Source organism: Herpailurus yagouaroundi, unplaced genomic scaffold (genome assembly GCF_014898765.1).
Source record: "Herpailurus yagouaroundi ecotype Mexico unplaced genomic scaffold, PumYag 28, whole genome shotgun sequence".
NCBI classification, from domain to species: Eukaryota; Metazoa; Chordata; class Mammalia; order Carnivora; family Felidae; genus Herpailurus; species Herpailurus yagouaroundi.
In genome coordinates this window covers 11,769,297-11,796,052 of record NW_024412376.1, presented here as the reverse complement: position 1 = coordinate 11,796,052, position 26,756 = coordinate 11,769,297, and the positions used below count along the sequence as shown (strand labels likewise).

At 42.0% G+C, this 26,756-nt stretch overlaps 1 protein-coding gene and 1 long non-coding RNA gene across 8 annotated transcripts in view; one reads left to right on the top strand and one right to left on the bottom strand.

Moving 5' to 3' along the window:
• Positions 1 to 23,971, top strand: part of FBXO16 (F-box protein 16) — a 65,347-nt gene extending 41,376 nt beyond the window's left edge. For 4 of the 7 annotated variants that reach the window (XM_040466607.1, XM_040466664.1, XM_040466495.1 and 1 more), the window contains 2 exons: positions 496 to 598; positions 13,410 to 14,368. In XM_040466607.1, coding sequence (XP_040322541.1) covers positions 496 to 598; positions 13,410 to 13,592 — 286 coding nt within the window. In that variant the 3' untranslated portion in view covers positions 13,593 to 14,368. Of the gene's footprint in view, positions 1 to 495; positions 599 to 4,242; positions 5,877 to 12,882; positions 12,909 to 13,409; positions 14,369 to 23,098 lie in introns of those variants that run through there. The other 3 variants (XM_040466552.1, XM_040466724.1, XM_040466835.1) reach the window with 3 other exon arrangements.
• The window catches only part of LOC121024696 (uncharacterized), a 22,057-nt gene continuing 10,849 nt past the window's right edge, over positions 15,549 to 26,756 (bottom strand). Inside the window, exon 2 of the long non-coding RNA XR_005787800.1 lies at positions 15,549 to 15,692. This is a non-coding gene — a long non-coding RNA (uncharacterized LOC121024696). The remainder of the gene's footprint in view (positions 15,693 to 26,756) is intronic.

Here is a 26,756-nt window from a genome sequence, read left to right as displayed (position 1 = left end):
TTTTTTTTTTAACATTTTTAATGTTTATTTATTTTTGAGAGAGAGAGAGAGACAGAGTGTGAGCAGGGGAGGGGCAGAGAGAGACACACACAGAATCCAAAGCAGACTCCGGGCTCTGAGCTGTCAGCACAGAGCCTGACATAGGGCTCCAACCCATGAACTGCAAGATCATGACCTGACCTAAGTCAGAAGCTTAACCAACTGATCCACCCAGGCACCCCCCCCCCTTTCTTTTTTCATGTAACAATATATCCTGGTGATCACTCCACAGTTGTATGTAGAATTACCCTGCCTTACTTTTTATAGCTCATGGTACTCCATTGTGTGGATGCATCAGAGTTTATTCAACCAGTTCTCTTATGATCTACATTTGGCCCATTTCCACTTGAGTGAAAACAATCATTTAAATCATAGGAACAACAAAATCAAACAGACAAAAAGCCATGCAAATTTAAAATGATTGTTTGTAATTTTCCAATGATTTCCAATTTACAGAAGGAGGAAAAGACATGAAATGAACCCAGATTTCAGCCGACAGTCACATGATAAGAAAAATAAATTGCAGGATAGATCTAAACTAAGGAAAGCACAGTCACTGGTAAGTATTGCTTACAAAAGCTTCCCCACCATAACATTTGTGAAGATTGCTGGATCTCGAATCCTATTTGTGAAACTAAATTTGTTTTTTTTAATCAGAATCATCAAGTGGTGGTTTAAATTCTGGTCTCTGACAAGCTGTGTGACCTTAAAGACATCTTTTATTTAATTTCTCTTAGGTTCTATTTAAAAAAAGTTTTTTGAGTATAGTTGACATACAATGCTGCATTAATTTCAGGTGTATAAAGGAGTGATTTAACATCTCTATATGTTAAGCTTTGCTCACCACAAGTTGTAGCTACCATCTGATGACACCACACAACGCTATCATAATATCAGTGCCTATAATCCCTGTGCTGTACCTTTTATTTATTTATTTTTAATTTTTTAAGTGTTTATTTTTGAGAGAGAGAGGGAAAGAAACAGAGAGACATAGAATCAAGAGCGGGCTCCAGGCTCCGAGCTGTCAGCACCAGCCCAACACAGGGCTTGAACCCACAATCATGACCTGAGCCAAAGTTGGACGCTTAACCAACTGAGCCACCCAGGCACCCCTATAGCTTTTATTACCATGAGACTCTACACCTCTATTTTCTTATCTGCTAAAAAAATAAAAAATAAAAAACAGACTGGATGAAGTGAAATGGATGAATCTGCTTTGAAAGTATACAATATAAAGGGAGCATAATTATCATTGGTTCTTTCTTCTGCTGTGAGTCTGTTGGGGTGGGGGGTCTCTATAGATTATTTCCTTATAGAGTGAAGGTTCCACTGACCTAAGAAAAAGGTATGCTTTCCTGCTCCCAGTGGGGCATGATTATAAAAGTGCATTTGAAGTAACTTCAGAAAAAATGAATTAGGAATTTTTCTTTCCCCAGTTAAAAAAATAGTTAATTGACTACCTAATAAAGTCAGTGATTGTGATTAGGGAACATTATTATTTCAGAGCAGAATTTCCCAAATTGTGGTTCTGTACCCCCAGTGGATCTCTCTCAGCCGGTATGAGTCTTTGGAGCAAAGTAGAAGAGAATAAGGATGGAATAAAAAGTTCATTTTAGCAGTAAAGATTTAGGGAAAAAAAGCTGAGGATACACACGCAAGGAAAATTAATGTAAAGTGGATGTCAATTGGGAGAGGAATAAGTATGTACTCGTGAATAAATCACTTTTATAGCTCTCTTTTAAAGCTCTATTACTTTCTGTTTAAATGTATTTTCAAGTGTTATGTTTCAAAAAAACAAGAGAGCTTTTATAAAATGAGCTTTTTTAAAAATAGGGCAGTCTGTATTCTGAGGGGCCAATTTTGTTGGACTGGATGAGGCTTATCACAGACATATGTACAGATGCCCAAGGGAATGAGGAAGCTGAAAGCAGAGCAGTAAAATTGTCAGTGAAAACCATTAATTGAGAAAAATAACTTTATGAGGCTTATCACATAGGCCATTTAGGCATGCTTCTGCCTGGTTTCCCGGCCCCTTCTGGGCCAGGAGTAGAAGAGAAATCCAGGGGAGAGCCAGGAATTTAAAGCACATAAAAGTTGATGGTTGATGTATGCTTACAAATTATCAGCACAGTCAAACATTTCTCTGGCCTAAAAAACAAAACAAAATCAAAGGCTAAACAGAAGCCTTCCCCATGGGCTTTTGACATTAACCATCTGTCACACACTAGAGGGGCTTGCTTAAGTTAAAAAATTCATTATGTTTATAAACTTTAAAAGTTGTGCTAATTAAAGCTGGAAGGGAAACCAGAGCAAATTAAACAATGATGGAGAACAACGAAGCTATTAATAAAATGAAGTGTGCAATGGTAGTGATCTACTTGTGTTGTTTATGTAAATGTACTAATTATAATCACTATTTATGCTTCGTACTTTTGATAAGGAGCAGAAAGCACAATTAAACCCTCCAAAAGTGTGCTAGGATCTTTTTCTCAGTCTGATCTGGCCGTTTGGGCCACGAGGCTGCGTGTGGCTAAGGTTTCCCCCTCTGCAGGCGGTGGCAGTTTGCTCTCTCAGTGGGCCACGTAGCTCAGAGGAAATAAGCAACCTCCTAAGTGATGCAAGGTGATGGTGCAGATTTTGGAAATGCTGGATGTGGGACCATAGAGAAGAGGAAATGGGTTTTGAAGAAATTAAATTAGGGTACAGAAGGAGAGAAGCAAGGAAAACTCTGAGAGTTGCCACTCTGGAGAGGGTGGTGGACAAAGCCCCATGCAATTGCAGCAGAGGGAACCCTGTGTTCATTTGATAGAAAGGTCTCACATCATTAAGATAGGTGTATGTAGGAAGATTTCAGGAGGAACTAGAGAAACGGGAGCAGGCAGAACTCGGGAACATACTATTAAGGGGAGGATGAGAAGGACAGACCCACAAAGCTCTGCCCAGCAGGTGCCTGACACCTGAACACCGAGTCTTTCTTGCCCCTGTAAGCAGAAAATACTTGGATACTTGGAAAAGGTAGAGCTTTGTGGAATGGAAGGGTTGAAACAGAACAAAGCTCAGGAGTATAAGAGAATACAGAGAATATTCCTTAAGTCATCTCTCCAGGACCATGGCCATGAGGCTACTGAGACCCGTCTTCTTCACTTTTGTCTGTCACGATTTATAGTTTTCAAATATGAGAAATGTCTCCAAAAAGAGAAACCTGCTTAGGGAAACAGTTTCAAATCCACATGTATTATTGTGAACTTGTGATGTTTTGTATTATTTATTAGACTTGAGTTTTCAAAACCTGCCCATTTAAAGCGTACCTGATTTCCATGTATGGCTTTCAATTCTAAAGCTGCCTCTTTACAGCTGCTTCATTTAACCCCTTCTGGTGTGAATCATTGATAGAAGATGGGAATAAAGCCTAGGTCTGATCACTAATGCTTTATAATTTTGAAGATTGTTTATTAAAATTATATAAAGAAATGTCCATTGCTCTTAGTTATTAAAATTTCATAAAGAACAAAGCAATTTAAATATATAAACGCCACAGTACAGCAAGTACTATCGTTTTAAAAAAAATTTTTTTTAAGTTTATTTATTTTGAGAGTGAGAGAGAGCGCGAGCGTGCGCGTGTGCATGGGAGCAAGCAGGGGAAGGGCAGAGAGAGGGAATCCCAAATGGGTTTAGAGCCTTCAGCACAGAGCCAGACATGGGGCTTAACAGGGGGCTCAAACCCAAGAACTATGAGATCATGACCTGAGCCAAATCAAGAGTCACCCAACTGCCTGAGCCACCCAGGGACCCCAGCAAGTACTATCTTAAGAAAATTTTCCATCTTGTATAAAGACACGGGAATTTCTTTTTTTTTTTTTTTCTTTTCCTCCAAATCTTAACAGCCAGACCTACAATGCCTGTTCAGGAAGGGGAAAGAGGGAGCTGTCTCCTTGGGGGAAAGCTTTGATGAGCTTGTGGGGAGGGATGCCACCTTGAGGGCTTGGATGTTACAGGCACCTGGTCTTCAGAGGAAGGGAAACCTGCTCTGCCGGAGATGAGAGGAAGTTTGTTGTTTCTCTTCCAGCTTGGGAGGAGGGAGAGAAGTGGTGGAGAAAGAGCTAGCCAGGTGCTGAGACAGGTCGGGAAGTGAGGCCAGGACCCATTCAGATCCGAATTTATTTGCTGTTACTGAGATGTAAACCCCGCCTTCCATCTCTACAGTAAATTCTCAGTTTACACATGGAAGCAAGATCTCGGAAGTCTAGAAGACAGGAAAAACAAAACCTCCTGGGACAATTCGCAAAAACTGAAGGGTGGGCTTTGGACTTCCTGGGACCTGGACGTAGACTCAGAGGACCCCAGCTGACATCTTGTTTCATGTCATTTTTCTTTTTCTTTTTCCTACCAAGTTAAGTGTAAAAACATTAAGTACCTTTTAGTTCACACTGCTTTTTCTTGGCCATCAGAGAAGTCCTCACTTTCTAGGTTCTGATCTGGCCACGGATTTCAAAAGGCTTGCTGTTTCAGACCATTCACCTAAAGGCTAGTAACAAAAGCCTTTAATTGCCTGCTTACTCTAATTGCTTTAGATAAGACCTTATCTTTTTCTGTACTGTGCTAATTCAAGCTTCTGCAGTTACCTTCCAATGCTTTCCAAGCTAACTTGGTTTTTAGTGTCCTGATCTTTTAAAAGCTTCTGTAAGCTTTGTCACCTTTTTTTCATCCTCTCTCTGAATGAGAAGAGGAGGAAAAAAGAATATACTCCAAAGTGATAGCTGATTCTTGTCGTGAAAGAACAATGGCTTAAGAATCAGGAAAGCCAGTTTTCTGGCCTCTGCTCTACAATTAACTAGCAGTCACTCAACCTTTGAGTTTTCATTTTCCCATTTATAAAATGAGAGTTTGGATCCCAACATCTTTAAAGTCCATTCCTGTCTAACTAAAGCCTGGAGCTGCAGAACCCCACAGTCCCCTGCACATTTATTCCCTGCTTTCTTCTGATGCCAGAGGGACACAGCTGTGACTAAAGTGACTTTGCATAGAATACCAGAAAGAATCAGTCACACTGGTGAGTTCTGATTATAAACCAATGGAAACTGGTTTCTGTCTCCTATCCTTTTCTTTGAACTTCAGAAAATACAATTAACTGTAACAGAAGTATTTACGAAACAAACCTATGCAGTGGTTTACTTACAGGCAGTCTTTAATAGACTTCTTTCAAAGTCTGATGACTTCCCCAGGTGTTTGTTTACTTGGTTTGGATGGGCAGAATTAGAAATCTCAACAGGAGAGATCTTTAATTATTTAGCTCAATCAGTGAAACTCATGAGAGTTCCATTTGGAATACAGAGTAAGAAAGAATATGGGCTTTGTGGTCAGAGAGACCAGAGTTCTTTTACCAAATAGCACAATTTTGGATAAGTGAGTGACCAAACCTTTCTGAGCCTCTATTTCTTCATCTGTAAAATGGGAATAATGATTCCTCCCTTGTAGGATTGTTGTCCGGACTAAATGCCAGGTGTATCTTAGGTATTCAATACTTGTTTGTGTTCTCTTTCATTAAATACCATCTTATCTTGCAGGGCACCTGGCTGGCTCAGTTGGAAGAACATGAGACTCTTGATATCCAGATCATGAGTTCAAGCCCCATGTTGGGTGTAGAGTATTACTTAAATAAACTTAAAAAGAAATACCGTATTATCTTTCACTTTGCTGACCAAGAGTATAGATTTGGGACTCAAACAGCCTAGGTTCAATGCCTGATACCACAATTTTATCTATTTGTTTTTTAAATGTTTATTTATTTTGGTGGGGGGAGGGGCAGAGAGGGAGACAGAGAATCCTAAGCAGGCCTGAACCCTTGAACTGTGAGATCACGACCCTACTGGAGCAGAAATCCGGAGTTGGATGCTCAACCACTCAACTGACTGAGCCACCCAGGTGCCCCTATTTTATTTATTTTTTTAAAAGCTCCAGACCCAACATAGGCTTGAACTCCTGACCCCGAGAGATCAAGACTCTCATGCTCTACCAACTGAGCCAGCCAGGTGGCCCATGGCACCAGTTTTAGTAGCTCAGTGATTTGGGTCAGTTATTAACCTCTGGGAGGTTCTGTTTCCTCATCTGTAAAACCGAGTTAGTAATGACACTAACCTCACAGAGTTAGCAGAGGGGGTATAAGGCATTTAGTAGTGCCTAGCTCAAATAAGTATTCAGTAAGTAGCAGCTGGTGTAGGTAATAGCAATTACCAGTATCAAAATCCCACCAGGTCACTGCCTGAGGCTGCAGGAGAGAGAGAGAGAGAGAGAGAGAGAGAGAGAGAGAGAGAGAGCACTGATGGTGAAAGCTGCAGAGGTCAGGCAGCAGCCAAGGGTCATTGGCAGCAGGCTCCCCCCCCTATGGAATAAGCTTCTCTTTCTCGCTTGTACTTTTACTTGCCCTCAGTTTTAGCTCCCTTTGTCTTTTCTTTCCCCCATGGTTTCCACTATGTGAAAAGTGATTGCATCCATAGCGGCTGAAATGTGAGCTACCTATTTTTTTTCCTGCATGGTCTCTGTACAGTCTGCCCCTGCACATACATACATGTATTCCCTCCTCAGCGACATTGGGTCTTTTATTCCACACTCAGACTGAACTGTGCATGTGTGTTGAACTCAATACTGTGAATTCTGTGCTACCTGTGCTCCTCTGCTTACTAATTACAATATTGGTTGTTGTTAATTTTGATGCCTATGAGAAGAAAGGGCCTAATTGCTAAGAATCCTGGGGGCAAAATTAACTCTCAGGAAGGACCACTACTTAGAGTCTTTGCATTTATCCTTTGCCTCTAAAAGAGCATAGTTTTCTTGTTCTGTCTTGTTATCTTCTTTGTGATGCTTTGCATAATAAATTACCCTGGCATTTCCAACAAGAGTGACTCTACCTGCTTCTCTTTTACTGAATATTTATTTTTATTTAAAAAAAATTTTTTAATGTTTGTTTATTTTTGAGAGACAGAGACAGAGCGCCAATCAGAGAGGGGCAGAGAGGGAGACACAGAATCTGAAATAGGCTCCAGTCTCTGAGCTGTTAGCACAGAGCCGCATGAGGGGATCCAACCCATGGACTGCGAGATCATGACCTGAGCTGAAGTCAGACACTTAACTGATTGAGCCACCTAGGCGCCCCTCACTAAATATTTAGACTGTAGCATAATGGCTACTTGTTTTTAAGAGTTACACACAAAATATTTGACACAAATTGGCTTCTCTTTGGGATCTATCAGAAGAGAAGAACCATGTTTGTGAGTTATGTAATATTATTAGTTATATACATATTAGTTATGACAGATATTTAATCACTGTTACTGCTGGGTTTAAAATATATATGTATGTGGACTGCCTGGCTGGCTCGCTCAGTAGAGCATGTGGCTCTTGATCTCAGGATTGTGAGCTCAAGCCCCACTTTGGGCCTAGATCTTACTTAAAAAAAAAAAAAAAGTATAGGGGCGCCTGGGTGTCTCAGTCAGTTGAGTGACCAACTTCGGCTCAGGTCATGATCTCACAGTTTGTGAGTTCAAGCCCCGTGTCGGGCTCTGTGCTGCCAGCTCAGAGCCTGGAGCCTGCTTCTGATTCTGTGTCCCCCTCTCTGCCCCTCCCCAGCTCATGCTCTGTCTCTCTCTGCCTCAGAAATAAATAAAAATTTAAAAAAAGTATATATATGTGTATATATATATATATATACACACACACACATGTATGTATATATATATATATATACACACACACATTCATACATACACACATTTATATGTGAATGAACACATACATATATGTATGTAGTATATATATTTGGGTGTTGTATAACATTTAGTAATATAGCATTTCACCACAAACTACATTAGAAGCCAATTTTCTAAGACATGGCTGTTTTGAAATCCGAGTTCACAATCATTACTAACAAACAACCATTGGAACTTTATGGCCTATGCACATTTTGCAACACACCCCTACCTTACTTCACTTGGGAGACTGAATGGTGCCATCACATAGTCTTGGATTTAAATTTCAAAACCCTGCCTAGGGGTTGCTTAGTCTTCCTCCACAGCTCACAGCTCTACCCCAAGGTTCCTTAAAAGATAAACCAAGAGCAAAGACAAGCCTGTGACTTCTTTAAAACTCTGTTGATGATTTTTCCCTAACACCCTCCCTCTGTTTCTCACAGAAGCAGAGTGAGCAAGGACAAAAAGGGAACACCCTCTTCATAGTGTTGACCAAAGCACGGGCCCCCTGGAAGGGTGACCCACATGGCTCTGAGCAGCAATCTGGGGTCCTAAGCAGGCAGGAGGACAGCAGGGAGCCATCTCACAGAATTCTCAGATTGAAAAATCCAGGAAGCAGCTCCATTCTGGAGAGATTAAGCATCCAGAACTCTAAGACTTTCTTCCCAGAAGGAAACCCCTCTCAGGCGAGCACTCCTCAGCCACCTTCTCTGTCCTCTGAACCTTTGTCCCCACCAGTGACCCTTACTTATTGCTAAACCCATATCCTATGCTGAGACAATTTCTAAGAGTGAGTTGAAGCTGTATTTATATGACGAAAACAAAATACTTCTGACTTTATTATTTTCAAATACAATATTCCATGTTTATACATAGTATTACCACATTACTCTTGAACTGGATGTCATAAGAAAGTGTTGAGTGTAGATTTTTGTAAAAGAGGAAGGTGGATAGGGTCTCCTACGGAGTGAAGATTGTTTACCTTTCTTCCTTACCTTTCTTTACCATATCACAGGCTTGGGAAGATTAAATGAAATAATAAAGGTATGACACAGCACAAGGCAGTCAGATATGTGCGATTGTTTTTACTGGTATTTCTAGAAGGATGATTGACACACAGCAGGGGCTGTCATTATGGTTACTATATCTATCTGTTTTCCATATCTAGACACTCCTTACCTAGTCTATTCTCTTAAATGATCCCTGGCTTTATCCAGTGGTGTTGTTTGTATCAATGATCATTTGCAAGTTTCTGCAGATAATGTGAATGGAGAACCAGAAAACAAAATTGAAGTGGGGAGTGACACCCAGAAGTATATTCAAGCTGCTATACACAATTCAAGCTGCTTGTTCCTGGGTTGATAGCCCTTCTTGGGTCATAGCCTCCTATAAGGTCCTACCCTTTCTTGGGTCTCTCAGCTCCATAGCCTCTCCCCATTCTCACTCTTCTGTGCCCAATAAAATGACCATCCAGTCTGAGGATAGGAATTTTCTATCTCTACTTCAAAGTCCACCTGCAAGGTGCTTTCAGCCATTGCCCTGAAATGAAAGAGGAAAAACCATTCATATATTTATTCATTTATCCAACAAATATTTACAGGTACAAGGGTGGGCATTAGGGATACGACCATAATAAGATACAGTCCCTGCCCTCCAGGGGCTTACAGGCTGGAGGGGGAAAGCTTCCAATCAAGGAAGGGGTAACTCCTAGGTATCTGGATTGGACAGTTGTGTTAATGCTCATACCACCCATCACTGAGACTGGAAATGCAGCAGGACATGCTAGGTGTGAGAGACCTGTAGGAGTACCAGTGTACATATTCAGAAGAGAGCTGAATTTATGAGCCAAGAGCTCAGGAGGGACAGCGGGGCAAGAGATATAAAACCAGCAATTGAAGATGTAGGTACTGATTGCCTAGGAAGTGGGACAAGAGCAGAACCCTGAAGACTTCTGTTATGTAAAGCATGGCCTTTACATATAAATGTCTTCCCTTTTAAAGACAGGCTGACGAGACATAGAAATATTATTGGGTAGGGGCACCTGGGTGGCTCAGTCAGTTGAGCGTCCAGCTTCAGCTCAGGTCATGGTCTCACAGTTTGTGAATTTGAGCCCTGTGTCGGACTCTGTGCTGACAGCTCAGAGCCTGGAGCCTGCTTCAGATTCTGTGTGTCCCTCTCTCCACCCCACCCCTGCTTGTGCTCCGTCTCTCTCTTTCAAAAATGAATAAACATAAAAAGAAAATTAAAAAAAATTTTTTTAAGAAATATTGTTGGGTAAATATCTCTAGAAAAAGAACAGTAAGGGGCTCCCAGCTGGCTTAGTTGGTAGAGCACATGCTCTTGACCTCGGAGTCATAGGTTCCAGCAGTATCGCATGTAGGGTGTAGAGAAAAGAAAAGAGAACAGTAAGTTCAACCAGCAAGAAAAATGTATTTAAATGATAGATGGTCCCTGGCTTTGAATGGTTTGACTTAGGATTAACCATCTACTTTACAATGGTGAAAGGTGATTCATATTCAGTAGAAACCATACTTTGAGTTTGGGATTTTGATCTTTTCCCAGGCTGGCAGTATGTAGTACACCACTCTCTTGTGATGCAGGCCGGGGAGTCACAGCTCCCAGTTGGCCACACAATCACGAGGGTAAACAGCTGATAGTTACAACCATTCTGTATCCACACAACCATTCTGTTTCTCACTTTTTTAAAAAATTCAATACATTATATAAGCTATTCCACACTTTATTATAAAATAGGCTGTGTGTTTGATGATTTTGCCCAACCGTAGGCTAATGTAAGAGTTCTGAGCATGTGTAAGGTAGGCTAGGTTGAGCTATCTATCATGGTCGGTAAGTTAGGTGTATTAAATGCATTTTTGACTTACAATATTTTCAATTCATGGTGTGTTTATCGGGACATAACCCCATTGTGAGTTGAGAAAGATCGGTAGCTGATTCCCTCCCTCTTCATGGGAATAGACTGAGGAAAGGCTACAGCAGATGGACCTGCGCGTAAGTAAAGATAATTTATAACAACATTGTTTGTAAGAGCAACTTCATCCATTTGGGATTCTTGTGGAGGCTTTGGCACCAAGGCACAATCAATTATTAACTCCATTTCTAGCTCCTCTCCCCTCTCTGGAGGATGGTCAATGGGGCTGAAAATTCTAAGCTTCTAATCATGGCTTGGCCTTTCTGGTGACCAGTCCCCATCCAGGAGCCCATCCAGAGTCCCCTCAATAAAATAAAAGATGCTTCTAGTGGTCTTATCACTCAGGAAATTATAAGGGTTTGAGGAGCCCTGTGTCAGGAACATGGAGCAGAGACCAATGTGTATTTTTCTATTATCTTATAACCAATGTTGGTATAAAACACATTGCCAGTTATTTTAACCAGATCATCAGATGCTGTGGATCAAGGTACAAGACTGTCAGATTTATACCCTTTATGTAACTTCCTCATGTTCCCCTTAAATCTTATCTTTTCTCTTGCAATGATGGAAATTAAAGCCTTAAAATGAAGAGGGTCTACGAACTTGTTTTCAGGGACAGAAAGAAAGGGTGAATGTATGGAGACCATCTTTCTAGAGCCAATCTTAGAGGAAAGAGGAACCCAACAGTCTGGATAGGCAATTACAATTACCAAGGGGGGGGGGGGCGGGGGGGTATGGGGAAGTGAATCCCTGGGACCTGTCTTGGCTAAAAAGGAGAGCTTGAGAGGAGCCTGCCTCAGCATGTGAACTTTCCCCTGGGGACTTAGGAGAAAGAAGATCCTCAAATGCAGTGATAAATAAGCTTTGCAGAGTAATAGGATTAAATTTGAAACTGTTACAGGTGAGGTGTGACTAGCCCATTCTTGTATCCCAGAGAACTAGTCCTTTTTTTTCATTCAACAAGTATTATTTTTATCTTCATTGTCACTAAAATAGCAGAAAGGAACACCTCTGTTCTCTTACTTTATGTTGATCTTAGAACAACACTGAAAATGCTTATTCTCCATTGCTCTTAAAACAACACTGAAAGCTGCAAAAGAGGGAAGATTACCTACTCCCTTTTCTTCCCCTTTTTCCTCTCCAAGTCTAACAACTTACTACATTTAATTCCAGTTTTACCTACTTTTTTCCAGAAAAATTATCAACAAAAATGTATGGATCTCCTATAGGCAGGAACCCATAGATTCACTGAAGTGTAAGATTCCAGCTTTGCTCTCAGGAAGTTTGCAGTCCCGTCAGGGCACAAATAATTACATCCAGGAATGAATACAAATGTCCAAGAACATATGTTTAATGCAAAGTCTGAGGTCTCAACAATAATGGCTTCAGGAATCCAGCTGAGGCAGAAATCCCTGAGGGTTAAGACACTCAAGCTTCTTGGAGAAGGCAGACGTTGAAGGATAGGCTAGATGTAGAGAAGGAATAGAGTGCATGAGGCTAGTTAGTGTAGGGTGTGAGGCAAGACCAGACAGTGTGGGGCATCTTTGTGGAATAATGAGGGACCTGGTTCCCTGGAGAAGAGAACAGGAGACAGCAGTCATTGGCTAAATCAATTTCTTTTTTTGTTTATTTATTTTTGAGAGAGACAGAGACAGAGCATGAGTGGGGGAAGGGCAGAGAGAGAGCGAGACACAGAATCAAGAGCAGGCTCCAGGCTCCCAGCTGTCAGCACAGAACCCAACTGGGGGTTCGAGCCCACAAACCGTGAGATCATGACCTGAGCCAAAGTCAGACGCTCAACCAGCTGAGCCACCCAGGCGCCTTGGCTGAAGCAATTTTTGATTTGTCAAAGTCTAAAGTAGGATTACTCCCAGATTAACAGAAACTCTGCTGCAAACATACCCAGCAGAGCATGAGAGGGATATAACAAACCATCTGATGGCTGGGCCATGCCAGCTGAATATGGAATCTTGTGGGATCAGGATTTTATTCAGGGAGTGCTACAGTATCTGCATACCTGCCCCGTCTCCTTGTGTCTCTCTGCTGAGTAGGGGCCAACGCAAGAGGGAACTTACAAGACTCCATTGCTCCTGCTCCTGCAAGCTCAGCTTGTATTCTTTCTTTCTCTTGTTCTCCCCATCTTCCCCTCTTCCCTTTCTTGCTCACGGCCAGATGTCCAGGAGATATCCTTTCTCACTGTGAGTTTTGGTTGGAATGTCAACCAAATATGTTGCCTTTGCCTTTTTAGAACGAATGTGTGCATGCACAGATTAGTAGTGAGTGAAAATATGGGAACTCTACCTATGCTCACCTGGCCTGAGAGTCCCAAGTCTCCAAACCAGGCCCTAATACCTTTCTGGTCTGTGAACTTGGGCTGGCACGTAAACTGCCTGTTCTTCGGTTCCATTTATTTGTAAAACGGAGATGCTAATGCCTCCCTACCTACCTTGCAGAATTTTCTTGAGGTTCAAATGAAATTATGGTTGTGAAAGCACTTTGGAGACTAACAAACTTATTATTAGCTCAAGGTGAAGATTGCATGGGGGTTAAGGGTGGTCATATTGGGAAGTCTCATTAAATCCCATCCAGCCCTACAATTTGATAAAGCTGTTTTGTGTCATTAAAATAAGTTTAATTATATGGCTTCCTCTGTGATGTTTTGGTGGCTGTCACTTGAACGATGTGTTTTTCCTCCCTAGATATCCCTGAGTGCAGAACCCAGCCCTGCTCTACAAGTTCCTGCTCATCTCGCCTGGTCTCCTCATGGGTGGGCAGGGCTCCCAGCCACCGAAGCAGCAACGAAAATCCTCACACAGCATCTCCAGAGGCACTCTGGGCTTCAGGCAATACCCATCCAGGCTCCAGATCCGGAGGCAGTTTAAACCTGTGAAAGGATTTCGATAGAAATGACAAGGTGCTCTACACATTGGAGAGTTGGATATTACTTGGCTCATCTATTAGAAACTTTCTGCTTAGGTACCTTCTTGGGATAGCGAATTCTACAGTATTTCAGTGAAAGGTATTCATGGCATAAGTGCTGACATATTTACAAACTTAGATACAAATGTGATGATAGATACCATGTGGTTGATAAAGGGACACAAGTTAGCAGGGATGGCCTGCTTTTGAAGAGGCAAAAGGGAAAGGGCCTGTTGTTCTAGAACCCAGGAAGAGCTGTAGCCACAGGAGAGGGGCCATCCAACAGGATATATTCTGTGTGGTGCAGGAACACAGCCACTTCAGAAACCAAGGCCTAGTGGGGAAGGAAGAGGGAGAAGACCCAACCCCTCTCACTCCCTGGCCCTCGACACTCTGACAGTGCTTGGCTTTGGTCAAACCTATCTGGAAGTCAGAGAACAAAGAAGCCTGGGGAGAAATGTGGCCAGGAGTGGGTCGGAGGGGTGTTTCCCAAGAAGGAATTACATTTCCCAAGAAGGAATTATAACTGATAGTCAAGCAACGTAAGTGGGCTCGAAAGAGTAATTTGGAAAACAGAAAATGTTACTTAGCTGCAAAAGTATTAGTCATACATTCTAAACTAAACCACCTACTCATGTACCATTTCAAGGTCCCAGAAGTTACCATTCTAAGATACTAATTTACCTAAGTAAAGCAGAATGATAGAAAAATAAATGTTTGTCAATCGTGCAATGCTGAACATGTTATGTTATTATATTGCATACCATAACATGTACTAATATACACATATTTGAATGTTTAAAACATTCAAATTCCATGGTCTGGAAGCATGGCCCAGGATACAGTGGTTTGGATGCCCAAATGATTGGTGTAGGACAAAACATGACCAGCTTACATTTGATTAATTTGCACCACCCAAGGTGACACTAATACAGGACTTTGAGGCAGAGAAGAAGGAAAACACACCCAGGATGAGACTTGTGTTCTTCCCATGGGCAAAGCAGCTGGCTATCAGTTAAGATTTCTTCTTCCTGAAGACTGAGCCCTCATGGTCGGCCCCCAGGAGTCAGGTGCAGCTGTGTAGCTGGGATGGCTTACAGCTTCTGCCCTGCTTTGCCCCCACTGGCCCCCCTGGGTTATGTCAGGATCCAGTCACATTGTGGGCATATGTTTGAATGGAGTATGTCCCCAGTATCTTCTGAAATAAACCAGAATCCTCTGGGGCAAGGACCTATCAAGAGAAAGAAGGGCTCGTCTAGTACAAGTGGTTTTATCTTAAGCTGTATTTGAGTTACCTATTCCTATAAAACAAGCCACACCCAAACTTACAACAAGAGCCTGTTATTCCCCTCATAACTTTGCAGTTTGGGAGGGTTCTGGGGAAGAACTTGCCTCTGATCCACACAACACCCTCTGGGTATTCCCAACAGAGGGATGGAAGAGCCAATTCCAAGATGGTGTAGGGGCACGGTTGGGAAGTGCATGCTAGCCTTCCACTGGGCACTCAGCCAGGGCTGAGGGCAGGAGCCACTGTTGTTCTTCATTTGGGCTGGGATTACCTAGCATGGGGGTTGGGTTCTAAGGATGAGCATCCCAAGAGAGACACAGGTGGACTCTGAATCACCTCTTTTGTCTTAGCCTTGGAAGTATCTTGGTGTCACTCCATTGTTCCCTGGAGACCACAGAGGTTTGTCCAGTTTCAAGCAGAGCGGGCATAGAGTATGGAGAGTTGCAAGGTTCTGGAAGAACATGTGGGATGAGAAAGAGAATTGTGACCATTTTGGAATAGACTGTCTACCTCAGGGTAATGGTTCCCTGTGTGCCCCTTAATTATCATTGGTCACAGCACAGTTATATGAACTAGGTACACCCATGGAATTCGTCTGCTTGGGCAGCATAACAAAATACCACAGACTAAGTGGCTTATATAGCAGACAGTTATTTTCTCAAAGTTCTGGAGGCTGGAAGTCCAAGATCAAGGTGTTGGCGTGGTTGGTGTCCGGTGAGACCTCTCTCTTTGGGTTGCCTTTTCTTTGTGTGCTCACATTGCCTTTCCTTGGTACCTGTGGAGAGAAAGAGAGAGAGATTTCCCTGGTGTCTCTTCTAAGGACACAATCCTCTCAGATCAGGACCCCACTCTTATGGCCTAATTTAACCCTAACACTTTTTTGTTGGCCTGATCTCCAAATACTGTTAGTCTAGGGGTTAAGACTACAACATATGAATTTGCATGGGGACACAAGCATTCGGTACATGACATCCCCCATAGTGATATGAATTAGATGACAATTGATAAAGATAAATTTATATTGATATTCATTAATTCAAGAGAACTTTATTGAACACCTACCTTGTGCCAGGCGCTCTGCTAGGCTCTGGGTATATAGGTAGGAGAAAAAAACCTTCCTACCTTTAGTGGGTTTATAACTGGGGGGGAGGGGGGGAGGGGAGACAAAGCAGCCATTAAAAGAGAGTGGTAGCTACAAGTTGTGCAGGCTGTGACAGCTCTGGGAAGGGACAAATAAACCGCTCCTTGTGGAGCTGCACAAGTGATGTCCAAGCAGAAACGGAGGATGAGTAGTGTTGAGCAGTAAATGGGAGGTGGGCCAAACAAGGGGAGGCATTCAAGAGAAAGGAATGAGCCATGCAGAGACCCAAGGCAAAACTAGGGTGACCGCCATTCTGGTTTGCACAGCCCTGTAGTGCCTAGTCTTTGTACTGAGGTCCCACATCCAGGAACACCTTAGTCACTGTGCCTTCCTGATCCTTGGCACTGTCAATAGTTCAGTACAGCTGGCACACAGAGGGGGTGCAGTGGCGGCAGGATTGGTGACAGAGAAAGCTGAAAAAGTAGGTGGGAGTCCAAACGGGAACCAAGACGTGCTAAGGAATGAAGACTTCATTTTGAAAGAAGTTGAGCAACCAATAAATGATCTCCCACAGGAGAGTGACTGGCTCAGATTTGGATGGAGGAAGAGCTCTATCTTCTGGATAATTAGGAAGAGAGACAATTCTGGGGGTGCCTGGGTGGCTCAGCTGGTTAAATGTCTGACTCTTGATTTGGGCTCAGGTCATGATCTCATGATTCATGGGATGGAGCCCTGTGTTGGGCTCTGTGCTGACAGCATGGAGCCTGCTTGGGATTCTCTCTTTCCCCCCTCTGCCCCTACCCTGCTTACACACGAGTGCTTGTTTCTTTCTCTCTCTCAATATAAAACAAATAAAACATTTTTTTAAAGGGACAATTCTGGAAGTCAGTGAGGAAGCCATTGTGGATTTCCAGGGACAAGACAAGTTTGACTTAAAATAATGCAGGCGGTTGGAGAGAACCCTAGGATTTAGAATATCTTGAGGAGAAGTAACAGAACTTAGAAATGGAGATAAGGGGGTGAGAGACAAGGAGAATTCAAGGATGACTCCCAGATTTCTGGCTTGGGCAGCTGGAAATGGCTTGGAAATACCTTCCCCACACCACCCTACATGAGAATACCAACAAAGCAACTATTCTTCTGCTTCCCATACAGCTCTTGCTGACCTAAAAATTCTGTTATTGCGCCACTGACCCAGAAGTCTCAGCCATAGCCATTAGACTTACAGGAACAGAAGGAGGCTGGGGGCCAGAGGGGGAAGAAGATGGGCGTTTATTACATGCAGTACTTCCTAAATGATTTATGTACTCTAGCTTATTTAACTTTCACAAGAATCCTTGGAGGTAAGCAGGCTGTTACCCTCATTTCATAGCATCAGATTGGGGATAAGGTGATGTGCTGCAGGTGGCCACAGCTACAGGCAGCAGAGCTGGGCTTTAAGCCCAGATGTGTTTGACCATGAAGAACTGTTTTTTTGTTTTGTTTTGTTTTGTTTTGTTTACATGATGCTGCTTCCCTAATGAACATTAGTTTCTACCTGATTGGATATTTTGTCACATCTACTGCCATGCCTAGCTCCATTTTCATTCAGCATTGAAGAAGGATGAAGACCAAGGGAAGGACTCTACCCACTCTAAGAGGCCAGCTGGAGGTTGCTTCTGGGAGCAAGGATTGCGAGAGAGCCTTTTAATCCTTTATAACTGGTCCCCATACTTGTCATATGTGCAAAAACCCTAAAGCCAGACGACCTATGTAATTATTTTTGTGAGCATCGGGGCCAAGGGAAGCTATGAGACAGTGTCCCAGTCAACAGCCAGTTTAGGGAAGGAGGAAGTGTCAGGAGATGAAATTCAAGAGATAGGGAGCTAGGGGAGAGACACAAAAGGGAAGAAAGGAACACGGGATGAGTTCCCAGGGCCTCCCTCCAAAAGATAGGTGAGCTTGTCTAAACCTTGCAAAGAGCTCTGGAAACCTAACAGCTAGACCCCTGTGGCCCCTTCATGGAGGCTGCCCTCCCAGCTCAGGGACACCCTGCATATGGAACCTTAAGAGAATCTCCAGTGCCAACCACAGCTCTTCTTAGCCAGCCGGATTTACATTTTGATACAAATTTTGGCTTATCCCCTGCGAAGTATTAATCTTTCTGTATCCACATAGCAATCTATCCATTTTGCTTCTAGTCATCTATTGTTATTTCTGCAATATTTTACTCTCCCCACCCCCCACCTGCCTTCTAAATTTTTTGTTAACGTTTATTTTATTTTTGAGAGAGAGACAGAACGCAAGCAGGGGAGGGGCAGAGAGAGAGAGAGGGAGACCCAGAATCCGAAGCAGGCTCCAGGCTCTAAGCTGTCAGCACAGAGCCTGACCACGGCTCAAACCCACAAACTGTGAGATCATGACCTGAGCCTAAGTCAAAAGCTTAACCAGCTGAGCCATCCAGGCGCGCCCCCACCTGCCTTCTAGATTGGGAATTCTTCAGAGGATCCCAGTTTCACTTGCTCTGTATTTCCACATTCTCTTTTATGCAGTAGGCACATGATTGGAGTTTGACTTGTCATTGGAATGTCATCAGAAGGTCTGAAATGTTCATTTCTCAGCGGGCTTCCTTATCCACTGACACTGGCAGAGAAAGGGCACAAGAGGGCGCTCCTTCCTCTCTTATCTCAGTCCAGGGAGCAGCACCTTTTCTGCCCATTTATGTCTCTTGAAAATTCACCATATGTTTTCACTCTTATGTGGATCCTGAGAAACTTAACAGAAACCCATGGGGGAGGGGAAGGAAAAAAAAGAGGTTAGAGTGGAAGAGAGCCAAAGCAAAGAAGACTCTTAAAAACTGGGAACAAACTGAGGGTTGATGGGGGGTGTGAGGGAGGGGAGGGTGGGTGATGGGTATTGAAGAGGGCATTTTTTGGGATGAGCACTGGGTGTTGTGTGGAAACCAATTTGACAATAAATTTCATTAAAAAAAAAAAGAAAAGAAAATTCAGACATGGCTGACATGGGTGAAGACATATTTTTGCTCCTATTGGGGAGAGGTTTGGGACAATTTTGAATATTTATACAGACACCCTTAGGGAAATATGTATTCAGCTCAGGTCTTTGATTTCATTTGAATCAAATACCCAAAAAGTCAGAACTTTGAGGAAGAAATATATATTTTAAAAAGTAACCTACCACTTTATACCCATTAGGATGGCTATTGTCGAAAACATCAATAACAAGTGTTGACAAAGAATGTGGAGAAACTGGAACCTTTGTGTATTTGTTGGCAGGGTTGTAAAGTGACAAGTGCTATGGAAAAATTAAACATGGAATTACCTTATGATTCAGCAATTTGGGTATAAACCAAAGCAATTGAGAACAGGGACTCAAAGAGATACTAGTATACCCATGTTCATAGCAGTGTAATTTATAATAGCCAGAAGGTGGACGCAGCACAAGGGTCCATTGACAGATGAATGGAGAAACTAAGTGTGATCTATACATACACTGGAATATTATTCAGCCTTAGAAAGGAAGGAAATTCTGACACAGGCTACAACATGGATGAACCTTGAGAACATTACGCTAAATGAGAGAAGCCAGCCTGGCTGGCTCAGTTGTTGGAGTGTGCAACTCAGGCTTGATCTCAGGCTTGTGGCTTTGAGCCCCATGATGAGTGTGAAGATTACTTAAAAAAAAAAAAAAAAAAAAAGAATCTTAAAAAAAAAAGAAGAGGGGTGCCTGGGTGGCTCAATAGGTTAAGCATCTGACTTTGGCTTGGGTCATGATCTCACGGTTTGTGAGTTTGAACCCCGTGTCAGGCTCTGTGCTGACAGCTCAGAGCCTGGAGCCTGCTTCGGATTCTGTGTCTCCCCCTCTCTCTGCCCCTCCCAAGCTCATTCTCTGTCTCTCAATAATAAATAAATGTTAAAAAAAAAAAAAAAAAGAAGCCAGTCACAAAGAAGAATTACTATATGATTCCACTTACATGAAGAACCTAGAGTAGGCAAATTCAAAGAGATGGAAGTAGAATAAAGGTTTCCAGGGTCTGTGGAAGGGGGAAGAATGGGGAGTTAGTGTTTAGTTGGTACAGAGTTTCTGCTTTGGAAAATGGGTGGTGGTGCCAGTCACACAACAATGTGAATGTACTTAGTGCCACTGAATCGTACACTTGAAAATGGTTAAGACTGAAAACAAATGGTTAAAATTGTAAATTTTACGTTATGGGTATTTTATCACAATAAAAAGGAAGAAGGGAGAAACACCCAAAATGTACAGTTACCAGTACTAAAATAGAAGCAAGTACTGATGATGGAGAAGCAGCTTATTTAAAATTTTTTAAATGTTTATTTATTTTTGAGAGAGAGAGAGAGAGAGAGAGAGAGAGAGCGTGAGTGGAGGAGGGGCAGAGAGAGAGGCACAGAGCTGGATGCAGGGCTTGAACCCAAGAACTATAAGATCGTGACCTGAGCTGAAGTCAGATGCTCAACCGACTGAGCCATCCAGGCACCCCAGCGAAACAGATTATTTTATGTGGGGAGAGAGACTAGGAAAAATTATAATCAGGGATAACACTGATCTGGATCTTAAAGGATGTATGTCTTTTTTTTTTTTTTATTAAATTTTTTTTTTCAACGTTTATTTATTTTTGGGACAGAGAGAGACAGAGAATGAACGGGGGAGGGGCAGAGAGAGAGGGAGACACAGAATCGGAAACAGGCTCCAGGCTCTGAGCCATCAGCCCAGAGCCTGACGCGGGGCTCGAACTCATGGACCGCGAGATCGTGACCTGGCTGAAGTCGGACGCTTAACCGACTGCGCCACCCAGGCGCCCCAAGGATGTATGTCTTAAAGGTAGGTAAAGCAAGATAAGTTCTTAGGTTCTTCTTTATGCCCTAAATTATAGTTTTTATGCTACAGTAGTCTCTCTGACACTCTACATTCTCCCCAAGCTTATTTTTTTTCTTTATTTTGTGTATTTCCATAATTTAGGTTCTCTAGCTCCTGCCCTGATTTTATCAGAATCCAGATTTTTAAAAATAGTATTTGCTAGATTACAATGCCCTTTCTCCTACACGATCAACACATTTGAACCTTTAAACAATCTCATGAGACAAACATGGAAGATGCTCCTTTCACCAATATACAGGTGAGGATTACAAGATTCACAGATGTTAATGGACCCGGCCAGGGTGTTCCAGTTAATATAGAGCCAAGGCAGGAACCAGATCTGTACTTCCTTTTCCTGGAGTTGGTTCTAAATACCATGTGGCCTCCCCTATCCTCTGCATCCACCCCGGGGTCAACTATTGCCAGCGGCCCCACTCTGACCTTGGGTTTTCTTCCTGTGGCTTTTCAGTTTAGGAGGGTTCATTCTCTCCTCTCACTGCATTTCTGCCCTTCCTCCTTATATCTCATACCCTCATTACTCTTAAGATCCCAGTTGAGAAATAGCCCAAATTCTTCCTACTTATCCTGAGATTTCTAGAGTAGAAATAAATCACCTTATTAAGCCCTAATTTTGGCAGGATCAAAAAACATATTTATGAGACAGTATTTAAGAGATGTATCTTTTATACCCGTGTTCATAGGAGCATTATTTGTAATAGCCAAAGGTGCAAGTAACCCAGGTGTTCATTGATGGATGAATGGATAAACAAATGTGGTCTATCCATACAACAGGATATTATTCAGCCTTAAAAACAAAGGAACTTCTGACACATGGTACAATGTGGGCAAACCTTGAGGACCTAATGCTAAGTGAAATAAGCCGGACCCAAAAGGACAAATACTGTGCGATTCCACTCGCATGAGGTACCTAGAATAGACAAATTCATAGAGACAGAAAGTAGAATGGGGGTTGTCAGAGGCACCAAGTGTTTAATGGGTACAGAATTTCAGTTTGGGAAGATGGAAAAGTTCTGGAGATGGATGGTACTGATGGCCACACAGAAATGTGAACCTACCGAATTCTACTAAACCTTACACTTAAAGACACGATCTCGCGGTCCGTGAGTTCGAGCCCCGCGTCAGGCTCTGGGCTGATGGCTCAGAGCCTGGAGCCTGTTTCCGATGCTGTGTCTCCCTCTCTCTCTGCCCCTCCCCCGTTCATGCTCTGTCTCTCTCTGTCCCAAAAATAAATAAACGTTGAAAAAAAAAATTAAAAAAAAAAAATAAATAAATCTTACACTTAAAGATGGAAGAATAAACAAAGAGAAAGAAAGAGAGAGAGAGATGTGTCTAAGAGCCCCGTTTCAGATACAGCCTCATCTCTTAAGGCGGTGGAGACTCTCAGAGTTGTGCGTTGCTATGTCTGTAAGGGAGAGGACAGGTTTCTGACAAAATGGCACCTGAGGAAACTAATGTCTCCACCCACCTAGGCTCCTGGTTCCATCCTCTGCGCTGCCTAGGACCATGCCTTCTCAGTTAAACCTTTTTCAGATGTCTTACATTCTTCATCTCACATTTACAACCTGCTTCCAAAATGTCATGATTTGACCCAGACTTGTTCCTCTCCTTCATTTTCACTAAACACTCTCCTGCAGGTGACATGCATCTCTTTCTTCTGTTCTTCAAGATCTACTCCCCTTAAATCAGGAAATCTGGTCTCAGCCTCACCCTCATGGCAATTGCATTCTCATAGTGTCTTAATCTGTTGGGCGGCTCAAACAAAATATAGCCACATAGATTGGGTGGCTTATAAACAACAGAAATTTATTCCTCACAGTTCTAGAGACTGGGAAGTCCAAGATCGAATTGCTGACATGTTTAGTGTCTGCTTCCTGGTTTATAGACCACAGCATTCTCCCCGTGTCCTCACATAGTAGAAGGAGTAAGGGAACTCTCTGGGGTCTCTTTTATAAGGGCACTAATCCCATTAGTGGGGGCTCCACCCTCATGACCTAATCACCTCCCAAAGGCCCCCACCTCCTAAAATCATCATCTTGGGGGTAAGGATTTCAGCGTGAATTTTGGAGTGACACAAACGTTCATACCATAGCATGTAGGTTCCCAGGATACTTCTAATTGCCAAATCAAATGGTCATTTCTCCCATCTTCATCCTACTGGATCTCTCTGTAGCATTTGATCTAGATGAGTATTCTTTTCTTTTTAGAAAGAAAAGTCCCCAGCGTGGTGACTGCTGCCTCCTCATGAGTGCACCATTACACACAAATGGGATCTAAGGTAATCTAGAGAGGCTTCTGCAAGAGCAGAAGAGTTGTCTGTCAGGGTGGCCTGTTCCTGCCTGAGAAGAAGTGCATGTAATTCCTGCACCTGGCGTATTTGTCAAACTGTCTTACTCATTCACGCTCAAAGATCAAAGAACTGATGTACACTCTAGGAAAGGTCCAATTGTAACCCAGTGTGATAGAAATAATCTTTTTTTTTTTTAAAGCAGGCTCCATGCCTAAGGTGGGGCTCGAACTTATGACCCCGAGATCCATAGTCACATGCTTTACTGACTGAGCCTGCCAGGTTCCCAGAAATAAGCTTATTTTAATAAGTATCACCAATAGTTTCAGCATTCTCATGATTGGTGATCTCAACCCCAATACACATGAAGGAGATGACTCTCCTATTAGTAATTAGTAATAGTACTAATAGGTCTCTGTGGTGATGATTCTGGGGGAATGCATAAATATCAGGGTGGGTAATGTGATATCCAACTCAAGATATTTATCCTTTGTTAATATTGTTGAAACACTGAATAGCTGATTCATCATGAGCCCCCATCCACCTGGTAATCAGTGTATTTAGCAAAGATACCATCGTTTGTACTCAATAACAAAGCTGTTTCTTTTCCAGACCCCTTAAAAGATTCTAAAGGTAAGATAGGATCCCTGCAATCCAGGAAACTAACAATGTGACAGGAAGGTGTGCCTGATAGACAAGAAAGTACTGGAGAACTTCTGCATTTTAAAGATGTTAAGCATAGTTGTAGTTCAAAGAACAAAGTCAGTGTGGGCAGGAGTGATCGAAAAGCAGTTGTGAAGGTGACCCAAGCTCTGGAGGAAGGGTGGGCCTTGCGTAGGCAGAAAGGAGGAGGCAACTGTAGGAGCCAAAAGAGTAGGAAAGGGTTTGCTACTGGGAGAGGAGTCAAAGCTTGACCTGTGTCCCGTGAGGGCAGAGCAGGAAGGGCAGGTGGAGAAGGCAGGGCCAAGGGCAGGCAACACCTGAACAAGATGTAGTGAGGAGCATTGTGGACTGTTGAAGAGAGAAATAATCTGATGAAACCATTTCCAGAAGGTTAGTGAGAAACAGGATAGATTTGAGAGGTAAAAGACGAGGGTAAAACCATGCAGCAAAAACCATGCGTTGACGATGCAGCAAAATTCAGGATAAGATAAAGAAGGGCTGGATTAGGGAGAGTGGCCCTAATGATGAAAATAAATCGATGGGTTAAAATGATAGGACTTTCTCAGTATCCACAAATCAATCAACATGATACACCACATTAACAAAATGAAGGAGAAAAATCATACGATCATGTCAGTAGATGAAGAAAAAGCATTTAACAGAATTCAATCCATTCATGATAAAAACTAGGTATAGAGGGGAAATACCTTGTCATAATAAAGACCATATATGACAAGCCCACAGATAACATCACACTCAATGGTGAAAAGCTGAAAACTTTTCCTCTGAGATCAGAGAAAAGACAAGGATGCCCGACTCTTGCCACTTTTATTCAACATAGTATTGGAAGTCCTAACCAGAGCAACGAGGCAAGAAAAAGAAATGAATAAAAGAAAAAGAAATAAAAGATCAGAAAGGAAAAAGTAAAACTGTCTCTATTTGCAAATGACATGATATTATGTGTAGAAAACCCTAAAGATTGTCCAAAAAACGATTAGGTATAATAAATGAATTCAGTAAAGCTGAGACATACAAAATCAATGTACAAAAATCTGTTGTTTTGGGGCACCTGGGTGGCTCAGTTGGTTAAGCATCTGACTTTGGCTTAGGCCATGATCTCACATTTCGTGGGTTCGAGCCCTGCGTCAGGCTCTTTGCTGACAACTCAGAGCCTGGAGCCTGCTTCGGATTCTGTGTCTTCCTCTCTCTCTCTGCCCTTCCCCCGCTCTCTCTCTTTCTTTCTATCTCTCAAAAACAATGACTATACCTTTAAAAAATTAGAAAAAATCTGTTGTTTCTATATACTCATAAACTATCAAAAAGAGAAATTAAGAAATTACATCAAAAAGAATACCTAAGAATAAGGAGGTGAAAAATCTGTACACTGAAAACTGTAAGACAATGATGAAAGAAATTAAAGGAGATACAAATAAATGGGAATAGATTCTGTACTCATAGATAGGAAGAATAGTGTTAAAATTCCCATATGACCCAAAGCAATCTGCAGATTCAATGCAATCCCTATCAAAATTCCAATAGTACTTTTCATAGAAAAAGGACAAGCAATCCTAAAATCTCTATAGAATAACTCAAGACCCCAAATACCTGAAGCAATCCTGAGAAAGAATAAAGATAGGGGCCTAGTGCAGTCTGATTTCAAACTACATTACAAAGCTACAGCAATCAAAACAGTATTGTATTGGCATAAAAACAAACCCGGAGATGAATGATACAGACTAGAATCCCAAAATAAACCCATACATATGTGGTAAATTAATTTACAACAGAGGAGCCAAGAATATACCAAGGAAAAAGGACAGTCTCTTCAATAAATGGTGTTGGGAAAACTGGACAGCCAAATATGCAAAAAAATGAAACTGGACCCTTATCTCACACCATACACAAAAATCACCTTAAAATGAATTAGAGACTTGAATGTGAGACCTGAAACCATAAAACCCCTAAAAGAAAACATAGGGGTCCTTGGACATTGGTCTTGAGAATGATGTTTTAGATTTTACACCAAATACAAAGGTAACAAAAGCAAAAATAAACAAGTAGACTACATCAAACTAAAAAGTTCTGCTCGGCAAAGGAAACTATGAACAAAATGAAAAAGTAGCCTACAGAATGGAGAAAAGATTTGCATATCATTTATCTGATAAGGGGTTAATATCCAAAATGTATAAAGAATTCATACAACTCAAAAGCAAAAAAAAAAAAACAAAAACAAAAAAAACCCCAAATAATCTGATTTTAAAATGGACAGAAGAAATGAAGAAACACCTTTCCAAAGAAGACATACAAATGACCAATAAGTCCATGAAAAGGTAGTCAACATCACTAATCATCAGGCAAATGCAAATCAAAACCACAATGAGATATCACCTCACACCTGTTAGAATGGCTAAAATAAAAAACACAAGCAATAACAAACATTGGCAATATGTGGGAAAAGGGACCCTCGTGCACTGTTGGTGGGAGTGCAAACTGGTGAAGCCACTAAGGAAAACAATATGGAGGTTCCTCAGAAAATTTAAAATAGAACTACCTTATGATCCAGGAATCACACATCTGGGTATTTATCCAAAGAAAATGAAAAAGGATATCAAAGGGGCCTCTGCACTCCCATAATTGCAGCATTATTCACGATAGCCAAGATATGGATACAAACTAAGTGTCCATCAACAGGTGAATGGCTAAAGAAGATACTATTGAGCCATAAGAAAGAAGAACATCCTGACATTTGTGACCACATGGATGGAACTTGAAGGCATTATGCTAAGTGAAATAAAGGAAACATAGACAAACACTGCATGGTATCACTGCATGGTATCACTTTATAGAAAGAAAAGAAAGAAAGAAAGAAAGGAAGGAAGGAAGGAAGGAAGGAAGGAAGGAAGGAAGGAAGGAAG